At 40.1% G+C, this 16218-nt stretch overlaps 1 protein-coding gene across 1 annotated transcript; it reads right to left on the bottom strand.

Moving 5' to 3' along the window:
• Nucleotides 1–10964: 10964 nt before the first annotated feature.
• LOC145166834 (3-ketoacyl-CoA synthase 6) lies at nt 10965–12745 on the bottom strand. The gene has a single exon (XM_079085872.1). The coding sequence runs from the start codon at nt 12655–12657 to the stop codon at nt 11167–11169; it is 1491 nt and encodes a 496-aa protein (XP_078941998.1). The 5' UTR covers nt 12658–12745; the 3' UTR covers nt 10965–11166.
• Nucleotides 12746–16218: the final 3473 nt, after the last annotated feature.

Raw genomic sequence — 16218 nt, 5'->3', positions numbered from 1 at the left:
GCCCCGGTAATCAAGGTGCAGTAGTTGGCGCAAGAGTTTCATGATCTCCGCCATACTACTGAGACGGTGGCTGAGATCACTGCTGCGTTTTGGGAGAGGGCACTTTTAGTTCCGTAGTATGTTGCAGACGAGGATATGAAGAAGGCGAGGTATCATGAGATTTTGAGGAGCAATATTCGGCAGTTTGTGAGCCAATCCAGCTGCAGGATGCTGGAGGATATGATAGCAAGGGCTAGGGATAAAGAGATTGATCTGGAGATGGAGAAGAGGAGGAATCCAAATTATGTGTCGAGAATAGAGGGTCTGGGAAAGAAGCCCAATGTATCTGATTCTAGGACAAGAGGCCAGCAAGGTCGGAGCCGTTGTGGCAAGTGCGGCAAGATGCACGAGGGAGTGTGCAGGGTGGGTGGTTCAGGCTGCTTCAAGTGCGGTCGTACAAGTCATATTAGCAGGGATCGCACTACTAACACCACCACCACCCCGGTATCTGATATGATTTGTTTTCATTACAATCAGAGGGTCCACAAGAAGGCCCATTGTCCGAGTTTGGCTACAGCAGGATCGGTGTCTGCACCCATTCCTGTAAATCTTCAGATTACTGACGGCCGCTAGGGCCGGGTGAATGCACTTGTGGTGAAGAGCAATGCTTTTCAGATGAAAGCCGAGGAGGCTTGTGCAGCTCCCGAAGTGGTGACGGGTATGTATCTTCTCCTTATCTCTTCATTTATATTCATTTTCTGCTTACATTTATGTGTTTTATTTTAGGATCGTTCCTCGTGAACGGTATTTCTACTTTGGTGTTGTTTGATTCAGGGGCTACCAAATCATTTGTATCTCTTGCGCTTAGCTAGAGGTTTATTAGAGCTCCGGGTGAGCTAGATTTTCCATTAGATGTCGAGATCACGGATGATAGATCTGTTTGGGTTGCACGGGATCATCGGGGTTGTGCTCTTCAGTTGTTTAGCGAGGAGTATTCGATTGATTGGGAACAAGGTTATTGTCGGTATGGATTGGTTGAGACCCAATGGGGTGGTGATCGATTGTGAGCAGTAGTTAGTCCATATTGGAACCCCAAGTGGGGGAGAGTTATTGGTTCAGGGAGAGAGATATCAGAGTGGGCTGATGTTATATTCAGCAGTGAGGGCCAGACGTTATATTCAGCAGGGTTGTTCAATATTTTTCGCCTATGTTATGATACTTGGGATAAGGGTAAGGAGACCATGGATGATATGATGATTGTACAGGATTATCCTGATGTGTTTCCAAAGGATTTGCCTGGGGTGCCTCCGGAGAGGCAGATCGAGTTCAGGATTGATCTGGTTCCAGGTGTGGCTCCGATAACCAAGGCACCATATGTTGGGTTTTTGAGCATTCTAACACTCCTATGGTGTACATGCAACCATAGATGCTTTGGATCTATGTTTTCTCTATTATACATGCATACATTCAATATTCCAAAGCATTATCCTAACTAGCATATAATGGAGTATAAACAACATGAAATACAAGTTAGATGACATACCTTTTAGTGTAGTTAAAACCTTGGACCTTTAAGAACTTAGTGCCCTAAGTGTTGCACCTCAAATGGAATCACACAACACCACCAACAAATGGAGTAACTTGAGAAGATGTCACTTGCACTCATAAAATCGGCTTGCCCTTTTTTGTTTCCACTCTCTTAGGTCTAGGTAACCACTAGTACCAATTTCATGATCTAGAGGGGTTCTTATATAGTGTGGCAAACTAGGGTTACACCATGTAAACCCTAATGACTTTCCATATCCCTCATGCTCCATGGGTTAAACCTCCATCGAGTATCCATGCGTCACCACATGGGTTTAGCCCAACATGAAGAACTATGGATCATAAACCCACATTATAAGAATGAAAGATTTACATAATCAATCCCCATATATTTAATTAGTCTCTTTTGATCACAAAATTAAGTCCAAATTAATTCTTGATCAATACTAATTAAATAATATGATTTCATATTAATATATTAGAACTTATAATATATTAATAAACCATAAATAACCTCTTCTAAGTTATCCATCCTTCAGATTGTTCTGGTGCCATGCAACCCAAATGGACCATGCTACTCTCGGGTCAAGTACATACCAACTATAGTTATGGACTTAGACACTAATCCAACACCGTATTAGTTGGTTCCTCCTGAGATGCAGGAGTTGTCTACATAGCTGCAGGTGTTGTTAGACAAGGGATTCATTCGACTGAGCAGTTCGCCATGGGGAACACCGATCTTGTTTGTGAAGAAGAAGGATGGGTCTTATCGTGTGTGCATTGACTACCGGGAGCTGAATAAGGTAACGGTACAAAACCATTATCCATTCCCAAGGATTGATGATCTTTTTGACTAGCTTCAGATTGCATCATGGTTTTCGAAGATTGATTTGCGATCGGGTTATCATCAGATGAGGGTTACAGAGGAGGATGTGCAGAAGAAAACTTTCCGGACTCGTTATGGTCATTACGAGATTGTGGTGATGCCTTCTGGGCTCACCAATGCTCCTGCCGTGTTCATGGATCTCATGAACCGTGTGTACAGGCCGATGCTGGATTGGTCTGTGATTGTATTCATTATTGATATCTTGGTCTATTCCAAGACTCAGGAGCAGCACGAGGAGCACTTGAGGGAAGTGTTGGAGACGTTGAGGAGGGCGATACTTTTTGCAAAGTTCTCAAAGTGTGAGTTCTGGTTGCGTAAGGTGCAGTTTTTGGGGCTTCTTGTCAATCAGAATGGTATTTTGGGTGATCCGGCCAAGGTCGAGGCCGTGATGCAGTGGGAGGTTCTGAGATCTCCATCTGATATTCAAAGTTTCCTTAGTCTCGCGGGTTATTATCAGAGGTTTATCCAGGATTTCTCCAAGATAGTTATTCCTTTGACTCGGTTGATAAAGAAGACAGTTACATTTTGTTGGGGGCCTGCGTAGCACGTAGCTTTTAAGACCTTGAGACAGTGGTTGTGCGAGGCATTGATTCTGACCCCGCCAGAGGGTTTTGAAGATTTTGTGGTTTATTGTGATGCGTCGATCACGGGTTTGGGAGCGGTGCTGATGTAGAGGGATCGTGTGATCGCTTACGTTGTGAGGAAGCTGAAGCCTCATGAGGAGAATTATCCGACGCATGACTTGGATCTGGAGGCCTTGGTTTTCGCCCTCAATATTTGGCGACATTACCTCTATGGTGTCCGTTGTACCATTTACACATATCACAAGAGACTGAGGTACCTGATGGATCCGCCAAATCTTAATATAAGGCAGCGCCGTTGGTTGGATGTGGTGAACGATTATGATTGCGAGATCATTTAACACCGGGGAATGCCAAAGTGATGGTCGATGCTCTCAGCCGGAAGGCAGTCGCGGCTCCGATCAGAGACATATGTTTGAGGATGACCGTGATTAATCTGCTTTTTGTAGAGGATTCATGAGTCTCAGGTCGAGGCTATGAAGGAAGAGCACTGGAAGAGTGAGTGTATTGCTAGTCAGGTGGCTTCCTTTGATTATGATAAACGTGGGTTGTTGACTCTGCATCGGTGGGCTTGGGTTCCGTATTCGTGCGGTGTGCGACAAGTTCTGATGGAGGAGGTGCACAAGTCTACGTTCTCCATTCATCCTGGGGCAACAAAGATGTATAGGGATCTTTGTCCTGATTATTGGTCGCCCTGAATGAAGTGGGATATGGCTTGGTATATGAACTGGTGTTTGACTTGCAGGAAAGTCAAGGCCGAGCATTAGCGACCTCACGCTAAGATGCAGCCGTTGGAGATTTCTGTATCGACATGGGAGGATATCACCATGGATTTCATCATGAAGTTACCACAGACTGTGTGCGGAGTGGATTCAATTTGGGCCATCGTGGATCGAATTGACCAAGAGTATGCATTTCATTCCGATTCAGGAGAGTATTTCTGCAAAGAAGTTGGTTGAGGTTTACGTTAGGGAGGTTATGGCGCGAAATGGGGTGCAGGTTTCCATGGTTTCCGACAGGGGTGTCAGGTTTACTTCCAAGTTTTGGAAGAGGTCCACGATGAGTTGGGTACTCGTCCCCATTTCAGAATAGCATTCCATCCACAGACTGATGGTCAGATCGAGCGGAATATTCAGACCTTAGAGGATATGATGCGGGCGTGTGTTTTGCACTTTGGTGAGAGTTGGGATACGTATCTTCCATTAGCGGAATTTTCGTATAAAAATAGTTATCACGCCAACATTGATCGACCTCCATTTGAGATGCTCTATGGGAGGAAATGCAGGACCCCAATTTGTTGGGGCGAGGTCGGTAAGCGGGTTATGAGGAGTACCGAGGTGGTACTCAAGACCATTGAGCTAATTCAACAGGTTCGTAGTAGGCTCCAGACAGCTCAGAGTCAGCACAAGAGTTATGGCGACAGGCACCGATTAGACTTAGAGTTCCAGGTGGGGGATATGGTTCTCCTGAAGGTGTCACCTTAGAGAGGTGTCATCCGATTCAGGAAGAGGGGCAAGCTGGGTCCCAAGTATATTGGTCCTTTTAGGGTTTTAGCTCGGGTGGGCTGGCTTGCATATCGCTTGGATCTTCCATATTAGCTCAATCAGATTCATAGAACGTTCCATGTCTCTCAGCTATGTAAGTGCTTAGTGGAAGATTCCGCAGTGGTATCGTTGGAGGATATTCAGGTGCATGACTGCCTTAATTATATCGAGAGACCGGTGGCAATTCTTGACCAGAAGACGAAAACCTTGAGGAATAAGGTTGTGGAGTTGATGAAGGTACAATGGCATCATCGTAAGGGTTTGGAGTGTACATGGGAGCCGGAGGATTAGATGAGGGAGCACTACCTGAAATTATTTGGAGCAGCAGACTTCGAGGACAAAGTCTGATTCAAGTGGGGGAGAATTGTAACACTTGAAATGGGTATGTTTCCTTTCAACCCTTTGTAATTTAAACAATCACTTTTTTGGTCCTTGAGGCGAGTACATGGGGCGTACCATAGTGTATGCTTAGCGTACTAGCTGGTAATGGTCGCGGGCATTGCCCACACTCGTTGGGCGTACGTGGGGTTACGTTGGGCGTAATCTGGCTAACTTGAAACCCTAATTTTTTACAGTTTAACCCTATATAAGCTCATGAAGTCCCATAAGCTTGGCCTCTTACCAGCCTCCATATTTCCTAAACACTAAATTTCGATCCTTAGCCATCATTTTGTGTCTTTGACCTCTTTAAAAGAAAATTTGGTGTTTCATTACTCATTTTGAAGGGATAGAAGAAGATTGAAGGTTCATTGCTTGGTGTGAAGCTTAGAGATCCAGAATCAATATTCGTTTTGCAAGTCATTTGAGGTATAAAGATCTTATCTTGACAACTCCTTATATAGATCTTCTGTAGGACTTTTTTATGGCCATTTTAGTCCCTTTTGGTTGGTCCTTGTGAGCTACGGTCGTTTCAGAAGCCCAACTGAAGAGCTAGGGTCGTTTCATTAAAATGAAAGCTTGGAGGTGTTTATGGACTCGCATGTGTTAAGACACCTTTGTTAAGTTATTTTGAGCTTTAGAGCCCCATTAAGCCATGTATGCATGTAAAGTTTCCAACTTTATGTGATAAGTCTCCTTAAAGAAGTCAGATCTAGAATATAAATCAATGGCAGAACGGATTAAGTTCTTAATAGAGTTGTTAAGGAACCTGTAGAGTACGTTGGGCGTACCCACCTAGTACGCTACTCATACTGACCCTAGAGTGGGTATGCTAAGTGTACAAGCTGAGTACACCCCACGTACTCAGCAGATGGGCCAAATGGACTTAGCATTCTCGGTTTGGGCCATGGAGGGTATTTCTTCAGTTGGGCTTGTTGGACCATTAGACCTTTGTTTTGGACCTTTGGAAAGTACCGTGGGTTTCCTTTGGTTGTGGGTCGCTAATGGACTTTGGGCCCAATTTGGAAAATTGGGCCATATTTGGGCCTTGGAGGATTATTTTGGAAATTGGGCTTTTTTCACATTTGAATTGGGCTTTGGTGTTGGGCCAATTTAGGAATGAGTACAAGGTCTTATACCTTAGATTGGACTCCTTGTGTGAGTCGGGATCCAATTATTAATTGGATGTTATTTGTGATTATAGCGCGAGGATTATTTTAGCAGGCCAACAACCAGAGATTTATATGTGAGATTCAGCAGTGTGAGTTGAGTTTCCTCACTGTTCTTAGCGCGTCGAAGGCACCAGTGTCGACCCATGGTTTGATATGTTAGTATGCTAGTTGTCTGTGTGACTCTTGCATGTGCTATGTGTATATGTTTACTGGGCGGGGCTCGATGCCGGGCGAGGCCCGATGACTATATTATAGGCTATTATCTTTGTGATTATCGCGTGTGTTTGTATTCTTATATGAATATATGTTTATATGTATACCGGGAGGGGCCTGATGACTGACAGATCTGTATATCGAGTGGGGCCCGATGACGGGAGGGGCCCATTATGTGTTTATTTATGTATGTATGGTATGTGGTATTTGGGGAACTCACTATGCTTTGTGCTTACAGTTTTCATTTTTATGTTTCAGGTACATCTGGTGCAAAAGGGAAGAGCTCATGGTGATTGCAGTGCACACACGTTTTGTTCCACATTTGATGTTTACTCTGATATTTGATTTTTTGATAAAATTGTTACATTTTGGGTCTTTTGATGATGTCTTAAACATTGTTTTATTAAATAAAAATGAAACTTTTGGGTCTTATTTTTTGGGACGTTACAGTATGCCCAGCGTACGCCAGCTGATCTTATTTCTCCATTAAGTACTTTATCACTTAGTACCTTTTGTGTAGAGATCAGATCTAGACTCAAAACATCGACTTAAGTCATAAAGTTTGACCTTTATGACTTTCCATGGCTAGAATAGGTCCAAAAGCCAAAACCCTAACTTGTTAATCCATTAAGGCATCATAGCTCTTGCACATAAGGGATAGAAGGACGAAGATCACATTTTTATGGTTCCTAATAGCTTCGTAATGGATAAAGTTTCCAACTTTATCCATTAGAATGGTCCCAACAAACAACATCTAGTCTTTAAGTCTCAAACGGACCAAAAGTGCATCTTTTTATCCTAGTCTCCAACCTTCATATCTAAATCAATATGATGTTTAGATGGCTAACGTTTCTAACTTTATCCATGACAAGGTCACAAACTTTCAAGATCTAAACTTTATTCACTTAAAGTGACCAAAAGCTCATAACAACTAAAACTAGCGAGATCTAACAATTTCATCATCAAGATTCAAACTTTATATCTCCAGACGAAAGATCCAGGTGAACAAGGTTTGGATCTACAAGCTCCAATGCGACTAACACTTCTCCAAAGAGCCACTTCTCCTCCAAGATGCACCAAGAACACTCCAAAGCACCTAAAAACACCTTTTTTTTGCTCACAATACTTAAACTAGGGTTAGGGTTTCAAGGGAGGATGTTGAAGGGTTGGAGGTTGAGAATGGAAAGGGTTTGGGGGAGTTAAGGAGCTTAAATAAGGCTCAAAACCATCAAATTAGGGTTTGGCATCTTATCGTGTACGCCTAGGGTACGCTCTTGAATACATGTTTTGATCAGCTAGTACGCCCAACGTACTACAACCTCGCACTAGATTCAAAGTGCTATAACTTCTTTGTTTCAACTCCGATTTGGCATTCTTTATATCCACAGAAAGGTATTGAAGAGCCCCAAATTACTATCTAGATATCTTAGGCTAAAAACTTCTCGAACAAAAATCCATATTTCATGCAAGAACCCGACCTATGACTTTTCCCTTTTTATCCCTTAATTCTAGGGTTAGATCTCTCAACCATCATTACCTCCTTCCACAACATCTAATCTTTACCTCTTTAAGTGCCAAATCCTTTAGACAATCAACTTCCGGCCCACGACCCTGAAATAAGAATGACAGGAAATAGGATGTTATAATTCTCCCCCACTTAAATTAGATTTTGTCCTCGAAATCAGTTCTCGATTCCACTTCATGATGTAACTCTGTCCCTACTCGGAACCTGACACAACCCTCACATCAACCAATCTGATCGAAAATCCGCAGGTTTGATCGGCACAAAACACTCTCGCCCAGACGTCGTCATGTTAATCCCATAAATAAGTGCACCATTGCAACGAGAACCAATTAGTCACATACCAAACTAGGCCACGCTCCTACTCGGCTCCGACAACTCTGCTTAGCTATCTACTGATAACACTCGGGCTTACCCCTGATCCACTAACCAACAACAACACTCGAGCTTACCTCCCATCCACTAACCGATGATAACACTCAGGCTTACCTCCCAACAAGACTTAATTGACCCTACCAAGCCTTCGGGCCGTGAATCAGACTTCCAAGTCTCAATCAAACAAGAACAGACAAGGAAGTTCTCATCACATCCCTCAACCTAGGCTCCTAACACTTTAGAGTCTAACACACAAATACGTCCTATAGATGTTATCACAACTAAAACTAATATGATTCAAAGATAAATCCAACAGCTGAGAAAGATCTTGACAAGAAGTAAGAAGATTCAGCGGTTTTGTAGAAGTCTTGAACTTGGAGAAATTCGACTGAGAACCGAAACTTGGTACATGGTCTTCGTGTTGTGTGTGTGTATGTGTTTTATTTTCACTATAGTACTTCATAAATTATTAAATGTGTTGTTGATGTTGGTTATATTAAAATATCATGCTGAACATGCGATTATGTTTTTATGTTTGAGTTTTGTGATGAAAATATTATTATTGTTAGATAATATGCACTATGGTGATCAGATTTATAATTAGTTTCGTATTAAAATTATATCTAAAATTTATAGGTTTACATATAATATATAATTTTTAATCATAGTATTTTAATCATGGACAACGTATGGGTACCCGTTTTTGGAACCAGAACTGACTCGAAACCGTTGGTTCCAGAACCGGAACCAAGGTTACTGCCAAGGACCGGTTTCGGTTTTGATTACCATTTTTTAGGAACCGTTATTTGCTGTGTAACTGCCAGAACCCATTCCGAAATATTAAAATTTAAAATAGTTAATACTTAAAAGAGTTAGTCATAACAATGTTGATGTCTACGACATTTGTTGATATTATATAATTGGATATTGGAAGTAACATGATAGTAAGTCATATTTGCAATGTTTTTTTTTTTCAAAACAAATGGTGTGATATGAACGTGAATGCATGACTGTAACAATTTTAACATACGTGCTTCTAATATCCTTTGAAAATATATGATGTTAAATAACATTGACAGGTTGATGGTAAGAACATTAACTTTTGTTTATCATATATTTAGCAACTTGAATTATCTTTTAAAATGATAATTTTTTTTTGTTTGTAACTTGTCTGGTAATGAACTATTTATAGTGTTTACTTTTTGTTTCAATGGCTAAAAAATATTTTGTATTAATGAAACTAAAATAATGACGTAATCGAGTTACCCACTTTAGGAACCGGAACAGTCGGTTCAGAGACTGATTCCAAAAATTTAAAAACTGCCTAGACTGGTTCTGGTTCCGGTTCTAACTTCATAAGAACCATACGCTCTAGTTCCGGCTCCGGCGAAATAAAACGGGTACGGGGCTCATCCGGAGAGGTATGTACTTGAGTTGGTAAATCTATGTATAAGTACTCGTCACTAACTGCATAATTACTAATATTAATTGCTCAAACCTACTTGCACACTCTCACCCAACAGCTAAGTCGAGATGGACACTTGTCTAACATTATTTCCTCTTTATTTGACTTTAATATTTTCCATCCGCCATCGTAATCTGAAAGCAATGCGTCATAGCTAGATAAGAATGGCAACGGGACGGATCTATATAAAACACTATTCTACCCGACTTTAATTCCAAACAGACATTGTTGATTAATAAAACGTCACTTACCTATGGTCGGCAAATGAATAGATGATCATATCATTCTTTTATTACTTTTCACTATTTTTCTTCTCATGTCTTGATGTGAACAATATTAGGGTAATTAATCACATTTATTTTGGTGTTTCATGCCAAAACGTATGTTAAGAACAGTAATATTGTCGTTGCAGTAATTGGAAATAAATGGAGTTGCCACATGGTATGCTCTCTCTCCTTGTTTCGTCTGTATTATTACAAGCTAATGAAAGGAATAAATACGAAAAATATAAAGGATGCTCCCCGAAAGCAGGAATGAAAAATATATAGATCCTGCGTCTCTATTAATAATACATCGAAACCTAGCTAGGTTTCTTGTTGTCAACTTTGTAATATGTTTTCTTGATATATAAACACCGATACGTATATACATAAATACATCATACATACGTTTAATATATATATATATATATATATATATATATATATATATATATATATATATTGAATGAATTATACTATTATCGGACCAATATGGAATATGAAAATTTAATTAAGAAGGAATATAGCTTGGTTATTCAGTATTAGTAAGAAAAAAATATAACTAAAGCTGCCTATTTCGAAGTCCTGTTATTATTGAATACAAACTTTACGAAGTAGTTTGGTTTGAACTATTTATTTAATAACTTTTAGGAATATTACTATTAAGTTGAAGGAGTAATTTAAACTGATGTATTAGTTTTTATCAATGCTGTTCTTTTAAGTTTTAATTTATTTATATAACTTATGTAAATGTACGACATCAAATTTTCATACAAACACTTTTAATTAAAACATATGCTACGCAACACAAATGAGTAAATGCCGTTATTATCTAATGAGTTCTCTATCATAACTTATAAATTATATTTATCAAAAGTTAAACACTAAGTTATGTAGATGAGCGCAATTAAATCATCAATTTTTTAATGCAAAATATGTGCATATATATTTTAATACACATCAAATATGTGCAAAATATATGCACATATATTTTAATACACATCAAATAATAATGATTTTTGTAATACCAAAAGAAGAATATCATGACACACAATATATTTTTGCGTTTATATTATAAAAATTATATAGTACATCAAATCATGTTTTACAATTACAGAATTTTTAATTCTGAGTAAACATTTAAAAATAATATAGAAGATAGAATATTAGCCGTAAAAAAAGATGAAAGAAAGAAAAAACAACAATTGTGTTTTATTAATGTTTTTCTAATACCGTAAAAGCACAATCACAGCTTCACGATCTCCGGGATGTCCACAGGGTACCGATCAATGCAATCTTCCCATGGTCCGCCGGTCGGTGTTTTTATGTTCCGGTTACACTTCCACACGGCGCTGTTACACTTAAAACCACTTCCAAACGCTATCTGCCAAACCCTATCACCTTTCTTCATCCTCCCTTTTGATTCGATGTAGCTCAACTCATACCACAGGGACGACGACGACGTGTTTCCAAACCGATGCAAAGTCATTCTTGAAGCTTCCACATGCTCCGCCGACAACTGGAGGTTCTTCTGCAACTCATCTATCACTGCCCTCCCACCGGCGTGTATGCAGAAGTGCTCGAATGCTAGCTTGAAATCTGGAATGTAGGGTTTCCATTTCGGGTTGAAGATTTTCCGGCCGATGAGAGTGAAAAGAAAGAGAAGCTGTTCAGATGCCGGTAGGACTAAAGGACCGATGGTTGTGATGTTGGATTTCAGAGCTTCGGCGGCGATCACCATGAGATCTTTTGACAAGTTGATTCCGACGAGTCCTTGAGGATCTTCTTGTTCATATACACATTTGTAAGCTCTGTCGTCGGAACCTTTGTGGGTTCTGACAACATGAACGAGCTTGTACTTCGAACGACTCCGGTCACGGCGTTTATTGGATAACAAAAGCGCGGCGGCGCCCATCCGGAAAAGGCAGTTAGGAAGGAGCATCGCTCGTTCGTTTCCTTGATAATAATTTGGAGTAATAATCTCAGTGCTAATTACCATAGCGTTACAATTCGGAAGAACCTGAAGCAAATCCCTAGCTAAATCTATGGAGATTAATCCTGCACTACATCCCATACCGGACAAGTTATAGCTCTTGATGTTACTCCTCAACTTATACTTATTCACCACCATCGCCGACAACGACGGCGTCGGAGAAAACAGGCTGCAGTTAACTATAAGAATATCTATGTCTTTCGGTTTCAATCCTGTCTTCGCAAACAAAGAATCAATGGCGGAGAAAATCACAAGTTCAGCCTCACCCCTAGCAGCCTCCATGTTTGGAGTCGGCGGGATGTAATGAATCGCCGGCGGCAAACTCGTCTCTTCACCTAATCCAGAACGTTCAAGAATCCTCATCTGGAACTCAACACTCTTAGGGTTATCCTTGAGGATCAACCTTGAATGTTCCATGAAAGTGGAGAAGGGGACACGGCACGTGATCGGAGCTTTATAGCAGGTATAATCGACGAGGTAAATGGATCGAGGTTTTGACATGAAGTAGACAGTGGAGATGAAGAGTAAGAGAAACACAGAGCATAGTGTTTGAACAAGATCAAGATGGAGGGATTTTACGGTGGTTATGATCTCATCTGGTCCGAGGCGGAGGATTTCAAGGGCGAAGGCTGCGATGATGGGGATTAGTATGAATGTAAGGATGTGGTTAACAAGGTACTGGTAGCCGAGCTTCACGTATTTCAGCTTCACGGAGGAGGAGAAATCCGGCAAGACTGGTGGCATCTTTGAAGATATAGAGGGAGAGAGAAAGAGAGAAACGATGTAGCTACAATGGCGGATTGAGGTAATGAAGAAGGAGGGGAGGTGGTGGGAGATTTAAAGGGAAGGGGGGAAGGAAAGGCAATGAATGAAGACAGATGAGAAGATATAAATGAGGGGTCACCTTCAACATCATGCAACGGTCCCTGATTACTGTTGTGACTTTCTTTAATAAAAGGTTTACTTACGTTTATGGTCCATATTATCACTAGAATTCACACTTCATACCCAAAGAAGAAACAATTAACAGCAAGATTTTATTTTGTTAATTAATAAAAATCAAGAAAAAAAAACAATCATACAATCAAAGTTGGGTCTTTAATAATACCACTCCAATAGATTTTGTTGGACAAAATCTACTGGGGAACTAAAAATACAAGTGAGAAAATATATTATCGAATAATGTTTCTTTTTAGAGTTAGTTGTAGGAAATAGGAAAGTGTTTTGGAAGTCACCAAATCATCCACATAGCCTTAAAAATCACCACGTTAAAACCCTTTTTTGCTCCAAAGTTAGAAAAGTATTATCCAACCAATTCAGCCAATCCTTTGCCAAGAAATAAGATGTGATAGAAATATTCCACCGATGGTCAATTTGTTCCAAATAGAAACCGTTATGAGGCAGGTCAAGAACAAGTGATCCGGAAACTCCACAATGGCAATGGTGGCACAAAACTAAATCAACGTCCACAATCATGCATCCTCTTTTCTTGGTAGGTAATGTGTAAAGGCTAATGGATATCCATAATTCATTGAACTCGAGTTCAAAAAAATGTCACATACTTCATTAAATACATATACATTTTTACTTTTAACACCAACAACCCATTAAACGTGTATTTAATCTTAATCACCATTTTATTCTCCCTATTGAACCATTAAATACTTAACTGATCATTAAACTCCATTTCATATCACCTTGAAATATTTATTGACATTAAAATCATAAATCATAAGTAATCTTTTTTGAAATAAAGAAGCTCCCATCCATGTGTCCTCACAAAAAAGGTAGAAATTGGGTGGCATGGGAGAAAATTATTCAACATAAAGAAGTAGGAGGACTCGGACTTGGCTCTCTCCGGGCCTTTAACATAGCTCTTATTGCAAAATGGTGGCGGCGATTTAGAGAGAATCGAAACACACTATGGAGACAGGTCATCCAAGGAATTCATAAAACAAACTCAAAGGAAGACTCACGGCAAACACATTATGTATAAGGTAATAATTATACTTAAATAATTATTAAATGTTGTACTCTCGTAGTAATGTATATCATAAACTAAATTAGTCATAGTTTATATGTTTACCCATGTATGTAGTCTGAATCAGTAAAAGTTGTGTATTGAATTCCCCAAACTATACCCATTATAGTTTGCTTGAAATGTTATGTACTTGTTTTGTAAAGTTAATCTGAAAACTATGCAATTATGTTTCCAAGTTGAAAGTGTCCCTTATGCTCAACATAGTACAAAAGGGATAAAATATCTAAATATTTTAGAAACGTGGGAATCGTTTGACTGTATCAATTGCATAAGTTTTAAACTTGTTAAAAAACTTTTGTTTTTGGTTCACAAAATCATTTGTGTTTGGCTTGTATTCCCTCCTTGAAAACATTAAAAATCATAAAAGCTTAGGGGTATGAACTCACTGTTAGTTGTGTGCAAACGTTGAACCAGCGGACGAGAAATGAAGACCCTCGAGTTGTTGTATTTGTCACTTAACGGAATCCTAGTAACAATTAAATACATATATGTATCTAAATTAGTGATTTCGTTAGATAAAGTGTTAGAAAAACACTTGCTCTCGGTTAAGGAATGTTACCGGGACTTGATTGAATCGAGGGAAATGGGTTTTCAGTCTAATTCACCACTTAGGGAAAGTTTGCGGCCGTGAAGGGGGTTTACGGCCGTGAATGGAGTTTACGGCCGTGAAGGGGGTTTACGGTCGTGAACTGCCTCTGGAAGGGTTTACGGCCTTTTGACGGTTTGATGAGTGTACGACCGTAAAAGGGTTTACGGCTTTTGAATATTTGAAGGTATGAAGTGTTTACGGTCGTAAGCTCAAGAACAAGTATGTCGGATTCGATGAAAAACGTGTTTTAGATGCTCCTAAACAACCTCCAGAAGTGTTTCCTGATGATTCTTGGAAGAATAAGGGTGTTTTTGGTGTTTACGGTCAAGAGTCTAGAGAGAGAAGGAGAGAGAGTTTTTGGCCAGAAAAGTGTAAATGAGGGGTAGGGACTCGTATTTATAGGGGGTTTTCATGGTCGATGGTGGGGTCCACCAGACGCTGGCCGTAAACGAGTGTACGGCCGTAAACAGGTTTACGGCCGTGAACTCAAGCCAGGCCGTGAATGCTGTTTTGATCGAAGGAAAACTCGAAATTTCATGTGGTTTTGGTCCCGACTCATATATAAAGTTAAATTATATAATGCAATGATTTTCCAAACCAAAATGAATGTGACGGAACTTAAGAAAACATAAATTTTATTAACGAAAATTGGTTAACGGTAATGGAAAAAGGTTCGGGTTGTCACATCATCCCCCCGTTAGAGGGAATTTCGTCTCGAAATTCAAACACTGAATACAAATCATGGACTCGGAAAAAGATGAGGGTATTTCTGTTTCATTGAATCTTCACGCTCCCAAGTGAATTCAGGTCCTTGCTTTGCATTCCAGCGGACCTTAATTATCGGTATGCGGCTTTGTTTCGTTCGCTTGACTTCCCGATCCATGATTTCTACGGGTTCCTCTACGAAGTGTAAGCTCTCGTCTAGTTCGATCTCATAGAGGGGTATCACAAGTGTCTCATCAGACAGACACTTCTTTAGGTTCGACACGTGGAAGACGAGATGTACGTTGCTAACTTCTTGGGGTAGACGAAGTTTGTATGCTACGGGACCGATCCTTGCGAGGATCTCGAATGGTCCTATGTATTTCGGATTCAGCTTTCCACGCTTTCCGAAGCGTATCGTGCCTTTCCAGGGTGAGACCTTCAATAGAACACGGTCACCAACCTGGAACTCCAAAGGTTTTCGTCTCTTATCAGCGTAGCTCTTTTGTCTGTCTCTTGAAGCTTTTAGTCGTTCTCGGATTTGTATGATCTTTTCAGTAGTTTCTCGGATGATTTCTGGGCATGTGAGAGTACTATCGGGGACTTGACCCTTAGCTAACTGTGTGTCGCCCACCTCAGCCCAACACAGAGGGGACCTGCACTTACGACCATAAAGGGCTTCAAACGACGCAGCCTTGATGCTTGTATGGTAGCTGTTGTTGTAGGAAAATTCAAACAAGGGCAAATGAGTGTCGTATGATGTACCCAAGTCGATGACTGTGACAACCGTCAATTTCTAGTCAAGTCAAAGTCAAATAAAGTCAACAAGTCAAACCGGTCAAACTTAATTAGTACTTGTATGTTAAAAGTTATTCTATGTATAAAAATGTGCGTTTGTATGTCAAGAATTCAAGTGTCCCGAAGAATCTATGTGTTTAGCAATGTAAAAACCCTAAAAAGGGAGTTAATGCAT

The sequence above is a fragment of the Lactuca virosa genome, chromosome 3, assembly GCF_052849685.1.
Source record: "Lactuca virosa cultivar CGN04683 chromosome 3, Lactuca_virosa_CGN04683_v6, whole genome shotgun sequence".
Classification (NCBI taxonomy): domain Eukaryota; kingdom Viridiplantae; phylum Streptophyta; class Magnoliopsida; order Asterales; family Asteraceae; genus Lactuca; species Lactuca virosa.
This window is presented reverse-complemented; position numbering and strand designations above follow the sequence as displayed.

Excerpts from the sequence above, each read along its gene's own strand:
- LOC145166834 (XM_079085872.1), bottom strand. The coding sequence starts at position 12,657 with ATGCCACCAGTCTTGCCGGATTTCTCCTCCTCCGTGAAGCTGAAATAC.